Source organism: Onychomys torridus, chromosome 5, assembly GCF_903995425.1.
Source record: "Onychomys torridus chromosome 5, mOncTor1.1, whole genome shotgun sequence".
Classification (NCBI taxonomy): Eukaryota; Metazoa; Chordata; class Mammalia; order Rodentia; family Cricetidae; genus Onychomys; species Onychomys torridus.
In genome coordinates this window covers 83,484,013-83,498,407 of record NC_050447.1, presented here as the reverse complement: position 1 = coordinate 83,498,407, position 14,395 = coordinate 83,484,013, and the positions used below count along the sequence as shown (strand labels likewise).

At 45.8% G+C, this 14,395-nt stretch overlaps 1 protein-coding gene across 5 annotated transcripts in view; it reads left to right on the top strand.

Moving 5' to 3' along the window:
* Znf438 (zinc finger protein 438) overlaps positions 1 to 12,372 on the top strand; it is a 150,217-nt gene extending 137,845 nt beyond the window's left edge. For all 5 annotated transcript variants that reach the window (XM_036189178.1, XM_036189175.1, XM_036189176.1 and 2 more), the window contains 2 exons: positions 8,485 to 10,306; positions 11,637 to 12,372. In XM_036189178.1, the coding sequence (XP_036045071.1) occupies positions 8,485 to 10,306; positions 11,637 to 12,195 (2,381 nt within the window). In that variant the 3' untranslated portion in view covers positions 12,196 to 12,372. The remainder of the gene's footprint in view (positions 1 to 8,484; positions 10,307 to 11,636) is intronic.
* Positions 12,373 to 14,395: the final 2,023 nt, after the last annotated feature.

Genomic DNA, 14,395 nt, shown 5'->3' with positions numbered 1-14,395 from the left:
TTGTTAAGTCACTACACTGTCCAGTCCTTTGTAGGTTTAAGGAAACACTTAGCTTGGCTGTTGTGTAGCAGTAGTAAGCTTTTGTGCATGCTATATATTATTCCTGTTGAAAACAAAATGTGTTCCGTGTATGGTTTTTAGTGTTTCTTATCTGAAACTCTTAAATAAAAAGTCCTCCCAGAAATAAGAACTAATACTAGAGTTGTAACTAACATGGAGAACCTTGAAACTTGTTGAAATTGAAAATTATTAAAAGATATTTTAACTAAAAAGTCTTTTAAATTTTCTTTTCATTTGGAACATGAGCTTTAGCTCCCCCAAAGAATAGTTACTTGAGTCTCATTGTGTAAATATTTTCTTTTATGGCCATTAATATTTGAGGTAATTAACTTTTAAATTCTCCCACAGAGAACATTTGTTTCCTCTTGCTTCATAGTCTTTGTGCTTATCTAACTTACTCAGTTTTAAAGACTGCAATTCCCTTTTGATGCCCCACTTTTCTTTCTGTACTCAAGCTTTCTTAAAGTCCTTTCTAATTTACTGTTGTGTTTTCACAGCACACATAATGCGGTTGTGGTGGCATGAGTGCCACTGCACACCTGTGTTAGTCAGGGCAGTTTTGTGGAGTTAGTTTTCTCCTTCCACCATTCTATGGGTTCCATGGATTGAACTCAGGTCAGGCATGTGCAGCAAGTGCCTCTGCCTTCCCTCCGGACCATCTCTCCTGCTCCATTACACTAATATCTTAATTACTTTCTAAGTAAAATGTTTCCCCTACCTCCTGGCCACAGTTTTCACTTCTGCTATCCTATAGAAATGTGGCGGCCAGTGAGCATCCTAAATCACACTAGTGACCTTCCTCCCTGGTGGCCTGGAAATCGGCCTTTGAACACCTTGCAAGCCAGTAGCTTTCTTCCCTACTGTGTATAAACAAAAGCAAGGGGCACTATCCCCACAACACAGCTCCTTCAAATGCGCGCGTGAACTTCTGTTCACACTGAATTGTTAATCCAATTAACACTTAATCAACTGAAAAATTGAGAAGGGGGACCACTGAGAATAGAATCTGACAGGATGGATCAGATGTTGGGCAAGGCTAAGCTGACACAGACACGGGAGAGACAGGTTTGTTGGATTCTAACAAGCATCATTTTTCCTCCCTTTCCTCAGTTGCTTCTCATAAAAGAAATGCAGGTTTTAAAATTCAGAACTATTCCTTAGCATGAGAATTTAAGTTGTGCCTTTTTTCTTCCTACTGAGAATAAATATTAGAAACTTCATGATTACTTACAGGCAGGAGAAAGAATATCTGCTGAGCAAGTGAGTAGTGGGATATTTCCAGGGGATATTTCTCTTATTTAACCACCTTTGTAGTTATATATTGCTGTGCCCATTTTATGGGTGCCAATATTCATGCACAGAGTGACTTGCTAAAACTCAAGAGCACGGCAGAGGTAGGTGACACCAAATCTAACAGAACCTGAGCCTGTCTATTGTTCTAACAGAGCTGTGAAGGTGTTCATAGCTGCCCCTGGAGAAATGGAAAAGCATCCATAGGCCAGCATCTAGGTGCCAACATTGGAAATCCTCATTTATAAAATGCTCATAACAATCATTTCTCACCCACCATACTTTGGGGATCAAATAAGATAATGCATGTGTTTTACGTAGTACCTGGCACATAAAATATACTTAGTGTTGGGATAATGTTTAAGAAACAGTATTGATAAAGAAACATAGCTGCTTTAAAAAAAAAAAAAATGAGAATTCTCTTTCTTGCTAAGGGAGGCAGGAAGTCAGCATGTTTGGCCTGTGCCAAATGGCAAGGCCTGCTGGTTATGGGTGTTGTCATTAGAAAAGAGGGTATTAGCTGAAAGCTCAGCTCAGCAGGGCGGGGTAGGGCAGGGTAGGGCAGGGTAGGGCAGGGTAGGGCGGGGTAGGGCGGGGCGGGGTAGGGCAGGGTAGGGCAGGGTAGGGCAGGGTAGGGCAGGGCAGGGCGGGGTAGGGCGGGGTAGGGCAGGGTAGGGCGGGGTAGGGCGGGGTAGGGCAGGGTAGGGCAGGGCAGGGTAGGGCGGGGTAGGGCAGGCCTGCAGGGCAGGGCGGGGTAGGGCGGGGTAGGGCGGGGCAGGGTGGGGCGGGGTAGGGCAGGGTAGGGCGGGGTAGGGCAGGGTAGGGCAGGGCAGGGCAGGGTAGGGCAGGGTAGGGCAGGGCAGGGCAGGGCAGGGCAGGGCGGGGTAGGGCAGGGCGGGGTAGGGCAGGGTAGGGCAGGGCAGGGCGGGGTAGGGTAGGGCGGGGTAGGGCAGGGTAGGGTAGGGCAGGGTAGGGCAGGGCAGGGTAGGGCAGGGCAGGGCGGGGTAGGGTAGGGCGGGGTAGGGCAGGGTAGGGCGGGGTAGGGCAGGGTAGGGCAGGGTAGGGCAGGGTAGGGCGGGGTAGGGCGGGGCAGGGCAGGGTAGGGCAGGGTAGGGCGGGGTAGGGCGGGGTAGGTGTGCTAGGAAGACCGGGCAAACCAGACTCAGAGTTCCACCTGGAACTTCCTTGTGTGACTTCCAATTTCCTGAAATGTGGGTTCAAGGAATGGTGACTGTAGCAGTCATAGTGGAAAAGTAGAGGAACTTAAAATGTCTTTGACTTCCTGGGCCCTTGAAACAAAACTTAGGCAGTTGAGCACACTGTTAGGACATTTGTTATATTTTTTTTCAGCAAAATGAAGTTGTAATCATTTGTGTTTTGAGTCATTTCTTTTATCTTAGGTCTCCTCCCAGTCTTAACATGCTTGTGTTAAGCAGAGAGCATCTTGAAAAACAGTTTGAACCCCAGCTGAAGTTTATGGTTTCAAAGCCAAATGAAAGAGGGAGAATCTAGATTCCCAACAAATAAAATTGAAATGTTTTTTTTTTCAATCTGATCAGATTAAAACCTGAACACTTTGTAAGATTTTGTTTCTTTGAGTTGATTTGACAGCACATTCATTCTAAGCGCGAGACCAAGGGGCTTGAGTCTAGAGCGGGGCCATTTGTCTCTCTGCCTGCACCCTCCCAAGTTCTGCAGGAAGAATAATGGAACTTCTCCAAACCAAGAGCACAGTGGAGGGGAAAAGCTTGTATAGCCTCCACAAAGCAGGACTCCCAGTTCTGCTCTGGAAACCAGGAAAGGAATGTATTATAGCCATCTAGAGACAACCAACCCTATGGGTTTGTCTCCTCAAGGTACAGCAAGTATTTTGAGATGGATTTGACTCCCAGAGCTTTTGAGTCCTCTGGTTGATTACTCCCTACTACTAGCATGAGAACAGTGCCCAGCACATCCAGCCTCTTGCTGGTGGAGGAAGACAAGAAAGGCACATGTTGCTCATTCTCCACACAAATGTCTCCAGCCTTTTGGATTGTCATGATCTTATGGTAGTTAGTGGCAAACTCAGCTCCAACAGTTAGCTTTCTTTCCTTTCACATAGCTTAATTTTTCAAAAATTAGCTCTACTACTGAACCTCTTAAAAGTATTGTTTACTGGGATACAAACTTGACAAGCCATTTCAGCTTCAATTTGTCTTCTCTTTTTCCCTTAAAATTTTGGAATGCTAGTCTAGTTTAGGATTTAATGGGGTGCAGAAGAATGAAGTTAAGGAAGATTGCTCCTTCAGAAGGAGTAGGTCAGGCCTGTCACACAGTCCATTGGCTTGCTTTCTCCTTGGCCTCACTTTTCCTAATCTGTAAAAGGGGAGCAATAATACTTTCTTGGTGATAAATGAGGGTTCAATTAAAATACCTGCTATAGATTTCAGGCCATAAAGTACTCAGCACTTCCTCTTTCCTTTTATTCTGCAGTCTGATCAATTCTCATCAGCTGTAGATATCAGTTTTCAAGTGGTTACTTTAATATACTTAAAATACTAAAAACACCCCACATTTAAAATTCTGATATTAGGTATTCTCACTGAATAGTTGTGCAAAATTAATTTTACTGAGTGAGCCTTTCATGCCTTTAGTTAATAAAAGTCCAAGTTTAGTACCTGAAGGTCCTGTGAGTCTTTTTAACTCTGTTATGGCTAATTTTGCATGATTTCCAGAAATTATAAATGCCAGTGGAAATTTCTCCTTATTATTCAGCGCACAGCTCTGTGAGCTCTGGGATTTAGGAGTGTGAGTGAGGGGCTTTAGACTGTGCCATCTGTGGAAGGTCCCAGTGCAAAGCAGCAAGCTGCTTTTGTGGCTGTGTTGCCAAGAGAGACTAGCCACAGCCGTGCTTTGGCAGCACTGTAGAGTTTAAACACGTGTGATGGCACTTCGTCTACTCTGAGGACTCCTGCTGCTCAAAAAACCATTTCTATAATTGTAGCTATTCTAACATAACTGACTTTTACTGCCCATGTTTGGAGGAACAAGTCTCAGGTCCCTGCTTGTCCTTGCAGGGAGATGAGCTCTCATACTTCTCCATGTATAGCTTCAAGAGACAGCGATGTGCTGCCTGTCAGGTCACCAAATTACCTCTTTGGCCATCAATTCTGGTCACAGAAAATAAAGGGTGTGAACCATTCTATGTGTCTAGATGCTGTCATTTTTGCAAAAGCACACACTCACAAATAGCCCAAAGGGTCTCACTTTCAAAATCTTATTCCTATACCTAATTGGAGCCAGTAAGATGGTTCGGTGAGTAAAGGTACCTTCCACCAAGCCTGACAACCTGAGTTCAGTCCCTGGGCCCCATGCCATGGAAGGAAAGAACCACTCTTGCAAGTTGTCCTCAGACCTCTCCACACTACATGGTGTGTGCATGCCTGCGTACTCAGTAGGCCAGGAAGGGTAAAGTGTCTCATTCACTGAGCAGGTTACTTTTGAGCACCTCCCTAGAGAGAGACAGGGTGGCAAGTGAACTGGAAACTACTGTCTGACTTTTGGCTTCTTGTTCCCACAGCTGTCCCTACCCCACAAAGGTCCCCTCTTTTCCCCTCTGTGTATGGGGGATAGATTTCTCTATGCAATCCCAGACTTTATAGTCTAAGTGACAGGATATTGTCCCACAAAAACCTGTTGAGAGTATTCTGTATCCGTTTGTCATTTCCTCTACAGCTACAGGATACTGTGTTTGAATTATCATTAGCTTCTTTTTGGGCATTTAAGTAGGTCCTGGGATTTGGGGTTTTTCTTCCTTCCGATGTTGGGGTTGTGTACTCTTGCCTCACTTTTCCACTAACATGCCAGTTTCCTTTCCTCTCTTTTGTGATTGTGGGCAGTGGAACACCATAGCACACTTATGGGGAACTCCATCTTTGCATGCACTTCCTGATGGATGTATGCCAGCATACCTAACTGCAATATTCTTGGCAAGGCTTGTTCTTCACCCCCACAGATGTGAGTAGCTGCGATTAATGATCATGAGCCAGCTGATCCCCTTTCATCCCCAACATCGGACTCCACCGACTACCACTTGCCTATCACCTAGGTCTGTCATTGCAGGCTGCCCACACTGCTCACCTGTCAATCAGAGTCTGCCCTTGCTGGAGCAGAGCTGGGTGCCTCCAGACACGGCCTTTGTTCTCATCCACAGTTGGCCTCTGGTTAGTTAACTGCTCTTCTGACTGCTCTACAGAATACCTGGTGAAAACAGGGTGGGGAGGAAGGAGGGTTGGTGTTGTCTCGGGGCTTGAGGGGTCCTGCACACCAGGGAAGGAATGGTGGTTGGTCACAGGGCAGCCAGAGCAGGAAGCAGAGCAAGATGAATGCTGAGGCCCAGCTTGCTTTCGCCTTCACCCTTTTTGTCTCTCCAGCTCCCAGGCCATTTGCTGGAGTCTGCCCCTAAGCTAAACCTCTTCAGAAAGCTCTCAAGACATACTCAGCAGCCTGTCTCCTAGACAACTCTGAAGTCGTCACAGCCTCCTTTTGCTCTGAAATCACTGCTTTTCCTGTGTGATTTTGTCTCCACAGGCTGGGGAGACACATGGACAGCAGTGGAGAGTTATGTCCGTAGTTCACTCCCATTTAGTATGGCGGTATAAAGTGTATCAAGTTTCATTTTTGAAAACCCAGAAGCTTGCTTACTAATCCCTAGTCACAAAAGTAAGAATCCTTTTCCCAGCTTCAGTCTCTGGACACCTTCAGGAAACCTTGACACTGGCTGTTGGTGGCTTCTCTTTGGGTTGCCTGCCATCTTTGTGTCTTGCCTCTGAGAGTCAGCTCTCGTAGGTCTGTGTTTCTTCTGGTCCCTCTCTTTCCCTCACACTTGTTCCTCGGTGTGTATGATTCTTTCGCTTTCTTCTTTGCTGCTCTGACTACTTCAGTTTAACCCCAGTAGCATAATGTGCTGTTCCCAGTGTCATTTCCTGTGCTGTCTAGTCAGCTAGTCCCACCTCTCTTCCCAGCATCCTCTACCACAGCACTGTCCTCACTCTAAGGCAGCTACTGTGTGAAATAATGCCTTCCTCACTCTAAGGCAAGTAGCATGTGTTTCCTAACATCCTTTTTCTTTCTCTCTTTCTTTTTTCTGTTTTTGGAGACAGTTTTTCCGTGTAGCCCTGGTTGTCCTGGAACTCTCTCTGTAGACCAGGCTGAACTCAAACTCAGAGGTCTGTCTGCCTTTGCTTCCCAATGCTGGGATTAAAGGTGTGTGAGACCACACCCGACATCCTCTTTCTTAACCAAATGTTAAAGTACTTTCTAAAGTAAATTGTCATACTTTTCAAATTATTCCCACCATGTTGCTTATTACCATAGTGTTAACAGGCAACTTTCTGGTCAGATTGTTGGTTCATTAACTGTGGGCAGTCAGTCAATAAGGGCTAATTTTAAAGCTTTGTCTCTGTGTTTCAGTGGATTTGTAGCTCCCCACATTTCTGTCCCTGGTATCCACACAAACAAATGTTTCTAAAATTCTTTACACAAAGCTCCAAAATCTGAAATTAAAAATTAGTGCTTCACTCACTCAGAGGCAAACAACAGTTGGGTACTTTGATTTCTCTGCTGTGTTACAAGTGCTAATGGACTTGGCTGCAGGTGTGGCAGTGGGTTTAATTATTGATGACCTGCAGATTCTGCTAGGTGTTGTGTGACATTTGGTGTGTGTGTTTCTTTATCTTACTACTTTTCTAAAATGGGAAAGTATAAACTCCAACCCACATGTGGCCCCACAACTTTCAGAAAGGGGATTATGGGCTTGCAATACCCAGTTCCTAGACTAGTGCGTGCAGCTAGTACATGTGAGCCTACATGAAGTTTGATTAATAGGAGGCACTTAAAAATAAGAAACTTCTCCACAGCCAGGCCTTGTGACCTTGAGGCCTTAGGGAATAAAATGGATGATTCAGTTTTTAGAATGGGGAGCCAAAATGTTTCCTTAATTGTTCTCTTAAGGTTGTAGTAATTGCTCTGTGGTCAGGCCAATAAATCTGGGATGAATGGAACGTTGTTCCATCAGTTAAAATTGTTCCTGTTAGTGTCCTGGAAGGTGCTTTCTGTGTGATTCATGTTTTTGTTTTATTTTGTTTTCTCTTTAGCTCTGTACTTTTATCATCCTGTGTCTCTTTGGTTATGTTTAACGTTTTTTAAAGTGTCACATCAGTTTTTTTCTTAATGCTGATGATTTAATTGCAAAAGCATACATAAACAGTTTGAAAAGTGTGAGAAGAAATTTCACAAGTCACACAGGGAACAGCACCAAAGCCACCTTCAGTCTGGAATTCGTCACTTTGCAAAGCAAACTGCATTGCTAGCACCAAATGGCACAGCCTAAACCAGAGTGAAAAGCCAGGTCATGCAAAAGGCATTTGTTTCAGACCAAAGATGCAGTGGGTGATAAGAGATGAACTTAGTATGTGTCGCCTTCATAAAGCTTAGGTGTTCTGTGAAAGCAAGGCATGTGTATAAAACAGAAGTCACAATAGAATGTTCCAGAAAAGATACTTTGAAGCTCTGGAGATCAGGAAGGAAAGTGGAATTGCTCTGGCTTGTGAAGATGGGTCAAAAGTGGGTAAGACAGAGGCTGGATGAAGGGCTTACAGAGCACAGGGACCAGAAGAACAGAGTCCCAGCTCTCTGGAAGTTCTCTTGAATAACTGCCATTCTAACAGGAGAATTATGTTGCAGTGGTGGAGGAGAATTACAGTCCTTGGGAAAGCAGGGCAGGTGACCTTCAAACTTTGTCTTGAAGGACAGAGATGGTTGCTTAGGAAGATGGGGAAGGGCCAAGGAATTTGTTCTACACAGATTTCTACACAGAACAATTAGACTTTTTTAAATTTTATGTATTGTGGGTATGGATGTATACACATGAGTGCAGGTGCTTGCATGAGCCTGAAAAGGATTGGATCCCCTGCAGCTGGAGTTAAGGTAGGTGTGAGCTCCCTTACATGGGTGCAGGGAAATGAACTCAGGTCCTTTGCAAGATCAGGATATCTTCTTGACTGCTGAGCCAGGTCTCTAGCCCAGGTCAGATGTGAATTGAAGTTTCAGTACCAGGACAATTACACTGTAGTAATCTGTGTGTTATCATTGCAGATGAATCAAACATCCCTTCTGGAACAGCACAGAGTGGGAAGAGTTTACAGAATAAGAGTCAGTTTAGGACCATTGCACCAAAAATTGTGCCTAAAGTCTTAACATCCAGAGTGCTACCATGTTCTTCCTCACTTTCTGACCAAGGGAGTGTGGCTCTAACCTCCAAGCCTCTGAGCATACCCACCCAGAACTATGCTCTGATGCAGGTGGCTGGCCAGGAGGGGACGTTTTCTATTTTTGCTTTGCCGAATGTTGCCTCAGCTCAGCCAGTTCAGAAGCCCAGAATGTCCCTGCATGAAAACCTTAAACTGCCTATTCCTCGATATCAACCACTAAGTAACAAAGGGTTAAGACAGAAACAGGACCTGAGCTCTCCCAAAAGTAGCTGGAATGAACCTCCTGGCCCAGCCCAGACATGCCAAATGTACCCTTCTCCACAAGCCCATTCTGAACTGCCTCACAAGGCCAGCCTGGTGAAGCAAGTGCCCACTTTAAACCCTTCTCCCACCATCAAAACAGCTGCGCTGACCAGTAGTATTGACCACAGAGATTCAAATCCTCTAGTGACCAACAGCTGTGGAGACCTGAAGCTTCCTGCCATCCCAGCATGCACTACAGAGGATTGCTCTTCCCCACAGAACCTCCCAGCAATCATGCAGAAGGCAGACTCTGCCAGGAAGGAGGTGCCCACTAAGCCTGCTGTTGCTGCCAGGAAGGAGGTGCCCACTAAGCCTGCGGGTGCTGGTGAAGAGCTCCAAGAGCAGGTGGCCCCTGCACACACTGTCTTCAGCAGTGTGGTTCAGTTGGTCTCTTCAGTACCGAAGGATACACTGCCCATCCTGCCCTTCTCAAGAGGGAAAGCCACAGATGCAGATGATGCCGAATTATCTTCTTTTGGATACAGGGCAAACTGTGACGAGAGACTGTCCATAACAGAAAGATTTGATGCAGCCACCACGATGCCCAGCAAGATGAGTGCTCTGCATGGGTCAAAGCAGAATGCTTGTGAAAGTACCTTCTGTCCTGTCACCAAATTAGATCTCAGCCACAAAGGAAAACCCAGCAGTGGGGTGGCAAAGAAAAGAGGAAGGAAATGGAAAGTGCCAGAGGAGATTTTAGCACTTCAGGGCAAAAGGAGGAAGTTCATTATTGATATGTGTGGAGATGGCATAGAGAGGGGGAGGAACAGTCCCCAAGAGCCCAGAGACCAGAAGCCCAAGGCTGCTTCAAGAAAGTATCGTAGCATCATGCCCAAGCCTATCATCGTCATGTCTACTTTGGCACCCCTGGCGTCTCCTGCAGCTGCACTGCAGTCCCAGGCTCCCAGCAGCCTAAGTCAGGATGTTCTGCGGAATAATGCACTACCTCCAAAATGTCTTGGCTCCAAGCAAAGTGACAGCCCTACCCCTAAGCCCAGCCCTGTACTCAGAAATGGATTCTCTGGCATTAAGAAGCCCTGGCACATGTGTCCCGTTTGTAACCACCACTTCCAGTTCAAACATCACCTTCTAGACCACATGAATACACACACCAACAGACGGCCTTACAGTTGTGGGATCTGTCGCAAGGCCTATGTCCGTCCCGGCAGCCTGAGTGCTCACATGAAACTTCACCATGGTGAGAGTCGCCCCAAGAAACTAGTGTGCTGTGAGTTTTGTGCAAAAGTGTTTGGTCATGTCCGAGTCTATTTTGGCCATCTGAAGGAGGTGCACAGGGTTGTGATCAGCACAGAGCCCTCCTCCAGTGACCTGCAGCCAGGAGACACGCCAAAGAACAAAGACAGAGATGCCTGTGTGCAAGGACCTGATGGCCCACTGGAGAGGTGAGTGCTCACAGAAGGGAAGCCTGGCAAGAAAGTCTGTTGTGATTTGAGAAGATTAAGATTCCAAAACATAGTCAGGAGTGGTGCTACACACCTACAATCCTAACACTTGACAGATAGAGACAGTGAGACCAGGAATTCAAGGTCAGCCTGGGCTATGTGAGACCCAGGCCCAAAATAACAATAACAAAAGATGTCATAAGGAAAAATAAGCCACCTCGTCCCACCCTCTCAGTTCTTTGAAGAATGACCCCATTTCTTGTTGGTCTGCTCAGTCACAATGTTGACTTACTCAAACTTGTGTAAGTCAAGGCATGAATGCCAGTTGGGGTATGCTGGAGACAGCTGAGTGACAGATTATTTTTGCATCTAAAAATTAAAATAGTAGATTACCATATATAGTTCTTAGTAGTCTTTATAAAGTAGTTTCCCCAAAATTATTGTTCACAGAATTCTTATCTAAACAGCTTTATCTAGCCCACAACACCATGTGAAGCCACTCCCTTCACCAGACCCCAGTGTACTCCAGCTATCCCTCTGTCTGTGCCCTTTGCTACCTGTCAGGCCAGATTAGGTTTTCCCCGTGTCCTTCTGTCTGGTAAGCTCTGCTCCTTGACATTATTCAGCAACAACAACATCCACAAGCTCCATAATCTGGGTGCCGAGAAGGCCAGCACATGAGCAGTAATGACAGGGAAGTGGCCGTAGTGTGTTCCACGCCCCAACTGAGGGGCCTGAGGGGTGAGAAGGAAACGCTGCCCAACACCTTATGTTCTCTGTTTTTATTGTCCCAGTTGCTCTAAGTATTTTGTATTCACCGTCATAATGGATAACAACAAGATGCCTGCCCTAGCTTTTTCTTGTCTTCCGCCTTTCCCCATCTCCAGTAGTTCATTCCATCTCCCACTAACATGCTTTGCACTCATGTGCCATGGAGTCTCCCTTCACACTTGCTTTCATGTTCTCAGATCATCTTGAAGTACGATGTCAGAACTGCCAAAGTGGTGGGTATGGCATGATGATGTGGGACAGGCATCTCCAGCAGTGCCACGGTGTACTGTGGCAGCTCCTGTCATATTAATAATCTTCATGTTGACTACACCTATGGTAACCAGGGATGTGGTTCACTAGGGGGAGATGCAGGACTCTTGTTCCCGGTGGCCTCAGAGATGTCTGGCCCTAGGGGTGGCAGCTTGTGGTGGCCTCTGCTCAGGCTTTGCAGAGATCTCCATAGCAGGGTGCCTTAAACGCCTGGAGGCCAAGACCTGATGGCAAGAGATCACCTGCATTTTCCTGGGAAGTCTTACCTCAACTGTTTCCCCCTTTCCAGAGAAACCAAGTCAAGTTTGGAAGAAGATTTCCTTCTAAACCAGGCAGATGAAGTCAAGTTGCAAATTAGATGTGCCCGTTGTCAGATCACTGCTCAGTCTTTTGCTGAAATAAAGTTCCATTTGCTTCATGTTCACGGGGAAGAGATCCAAGGCCGACTTCAGGAGGCGATCTTCCCAGGCGGCAGAGCTGGGGCTCCCCACCAGAAAACTCACACTGAGAGAAGGAAGCAGGCAAAGCCGTGTGCCTCTGTGGAAGACTCCCCAGCATTCCCTAAAGTAAAACGGCAGCCACCCCCTCATCAGAAGGGGGAGGAGGTGCTGGCAGAAAGTGAAGGTGGCCCATGGGCAATGAACAGCCCACAGCACCCCACCAGGCTTCTCTGGTCCCATTCAGGCTTGAACTGCCTGCTCTGTGCCCAGATGCTGGGGAGGAAGGAAGACCTGCTTCTCCACTGGGCACACCAGCACAACTGTGAGGACCCCACCAGACTCTGGGCTATCCTGGGTGCATTCTCTAACCAGGGAGCTCCTGAGTTTCCCAGTGGGGTGAAGCAGTGACACTGAGGCCATGCAGCTGAAGAGATGTCACACCACCTTTCTGTCATGCTCTGTTTCTGTTAGTATTTCATGGTAAGGATCTAGTACTCCCGGGCTAACACCAGGGCACAGAGGTAATTTTTTGTGCATAGTTTTATTTTCTTAAGAAATAAAATATGGGGCTGGATGGTGGTGGCACACGCCTTTAATCCCAGCACTCGGGAGGCAGAACCAGGTGGATCTCTATGAATTCGAGGCCAGCCTGGTCTACAGAGCGAGATCCAGATCCAGGACAGGCACCAAAACTACACAGAGAAACTCTGTCTCAAAAGGAAAAAAAAAAAAGGAGGAGGAAGAGGAGGAGGAGGAGAGGAGAGGAGAGGAGAGAGAGAGAGAGAGAGAGAGAGAGAGAGAGAGAGAGAGAGAGAGAAAGAAAGAAAGAAAGAAAGAAAGAAAGAAAGAAAGAAAGAAAGAAAGAAAGAAAGAAAGAAAATATGTGCCCTGGATGAATTTTTCTAACATATATAGTCTCACTTTAAAATTCCATTCATTCTCTAATATCATAGACTTTATTTCATAATAAATAAAAATATTAAAATTTGGACATTGAAATGTAGAGAAGATTGTTGTTCTTGAGTGCAAATTTTTGAGAGTGTGAGGGAGTGTGTGTTTGAGTGTGTGTGTGTGTGTGTGTGTGTGTGTGTGTGTGTGTGTGTTTCAGTAGGGGTGGGGGGGGGTTGGTGTGGGTAGGGTGTGTAGGTATATGTGTGTTTGAGTGTGTGTGGGGTGGGTTGGTGTGGGTGGGGTGTGTAAGTATATATGTATATGTGCCCTCTTATTTTGGTACTGTTTGGCTATATTTATCAGCAGTTAATTCTACAACTGTGGAATGTAATCTCAACTATAGTATATAGTTACATGATAAATGTTCATATTTATTAGTCTCTGGCAGTCTTTTTAATGTTTTCTCTACCATAATTTAAATCTGTGTTTTCAAGACACATTTTTTGTAATTTTGCTGTTTTCTTAAATGTGCAGTTCTTTGAAGAGTAGCCAGCAAGTCTTCTAGTATTCCATCTCAAAATAATAGAAAAAAAAATGGATACTTCAGCTAATAAAAAAAAAATCTACTTGCATGGTAGAAAGTTATTTTCGGGAAGGCTTTGTGGCAGAAAATTTATAACCTGGAAAGTGAACTATATGGTGCAGTCCAGATGTGGCGGTGCCTCCTGCTTTCTCTCCCGCCCAGGAGCTTCAGAGGGATGTCGCTAGCTGAGCAATTTCAGATGCAACTGTGCCTTTAAAGCCCAGAGTCTCTTTGAAAGTCAAGAGTTAGTGATAGCCTCTTAAATTCCTGGGAAAGTATCTCAAATCACCAAAGTTGCCATTTGAAGTTTCTGGCCATCCTGTCTGCGAGTTATTTTCTGGGAAGTGGGGTCTGAACACTCAGCACCCTAAACCCGCTGCTTCCATGAGAGCTCTGTGCGTGTGGCCAGTCCTGTTTTGTTTGCCAGGCCCGGGCTTGAGCAAGTTACCAGGAAGGAAGAAGAGAATGTTGATGGATAAGCTACTGGGTTATCACCTTTTTTATGGTTTTTTCGGTTTTGGTTTTGGTTTGTTGTTGTTGTTGTTTTGAGACAGGGTTTCTCTGTGTAGCTTTGTGCCTTTCCTGGAACTCACTCTGGAAACCAGGTTGGCCTCAAACTCACAAGAGATCCACCTGCCTCTGCCTCTCAAGTGCTGGGATTAAAGGCGTGCACAACCACTGCCAGGCTTACATCATCTTTTTTAATGTCTAGCTGTTATAGGTACCTTGTGGATAGAGCAGTGTGGGAAGGAGACCCTTTTGGTAACAGTTTTGCAAATCTGAGAAAGAAGGTTGGTTTTGATTCTCCAGAGCATCTTTCTGTGGTCTATCCATTGATCACCCTCTAGGCTTCAGAGAGATCGTCACAGCAACAAGTGCTTGATGCTCTTAGACCCCTTCCGTTAATGATGAAATAGTCTGCATGTACCACTAATGAATTTGCTAGTTCTTAGCAACATTTATTTTAAAGGTATTAAACCTGTAATCTACTAAGAATACCATTTGAAATCAGCTGGGCAGTGGTGGCGCACGCCTTTAATCCCAGCATGTGGGAGGCAGAGGCAGGCGGATCTCTATGAGATCGAGGCCAGCCTGGTCTACAGAGTGAGTTCCAAGAAGGTGCCAAAGCTACAC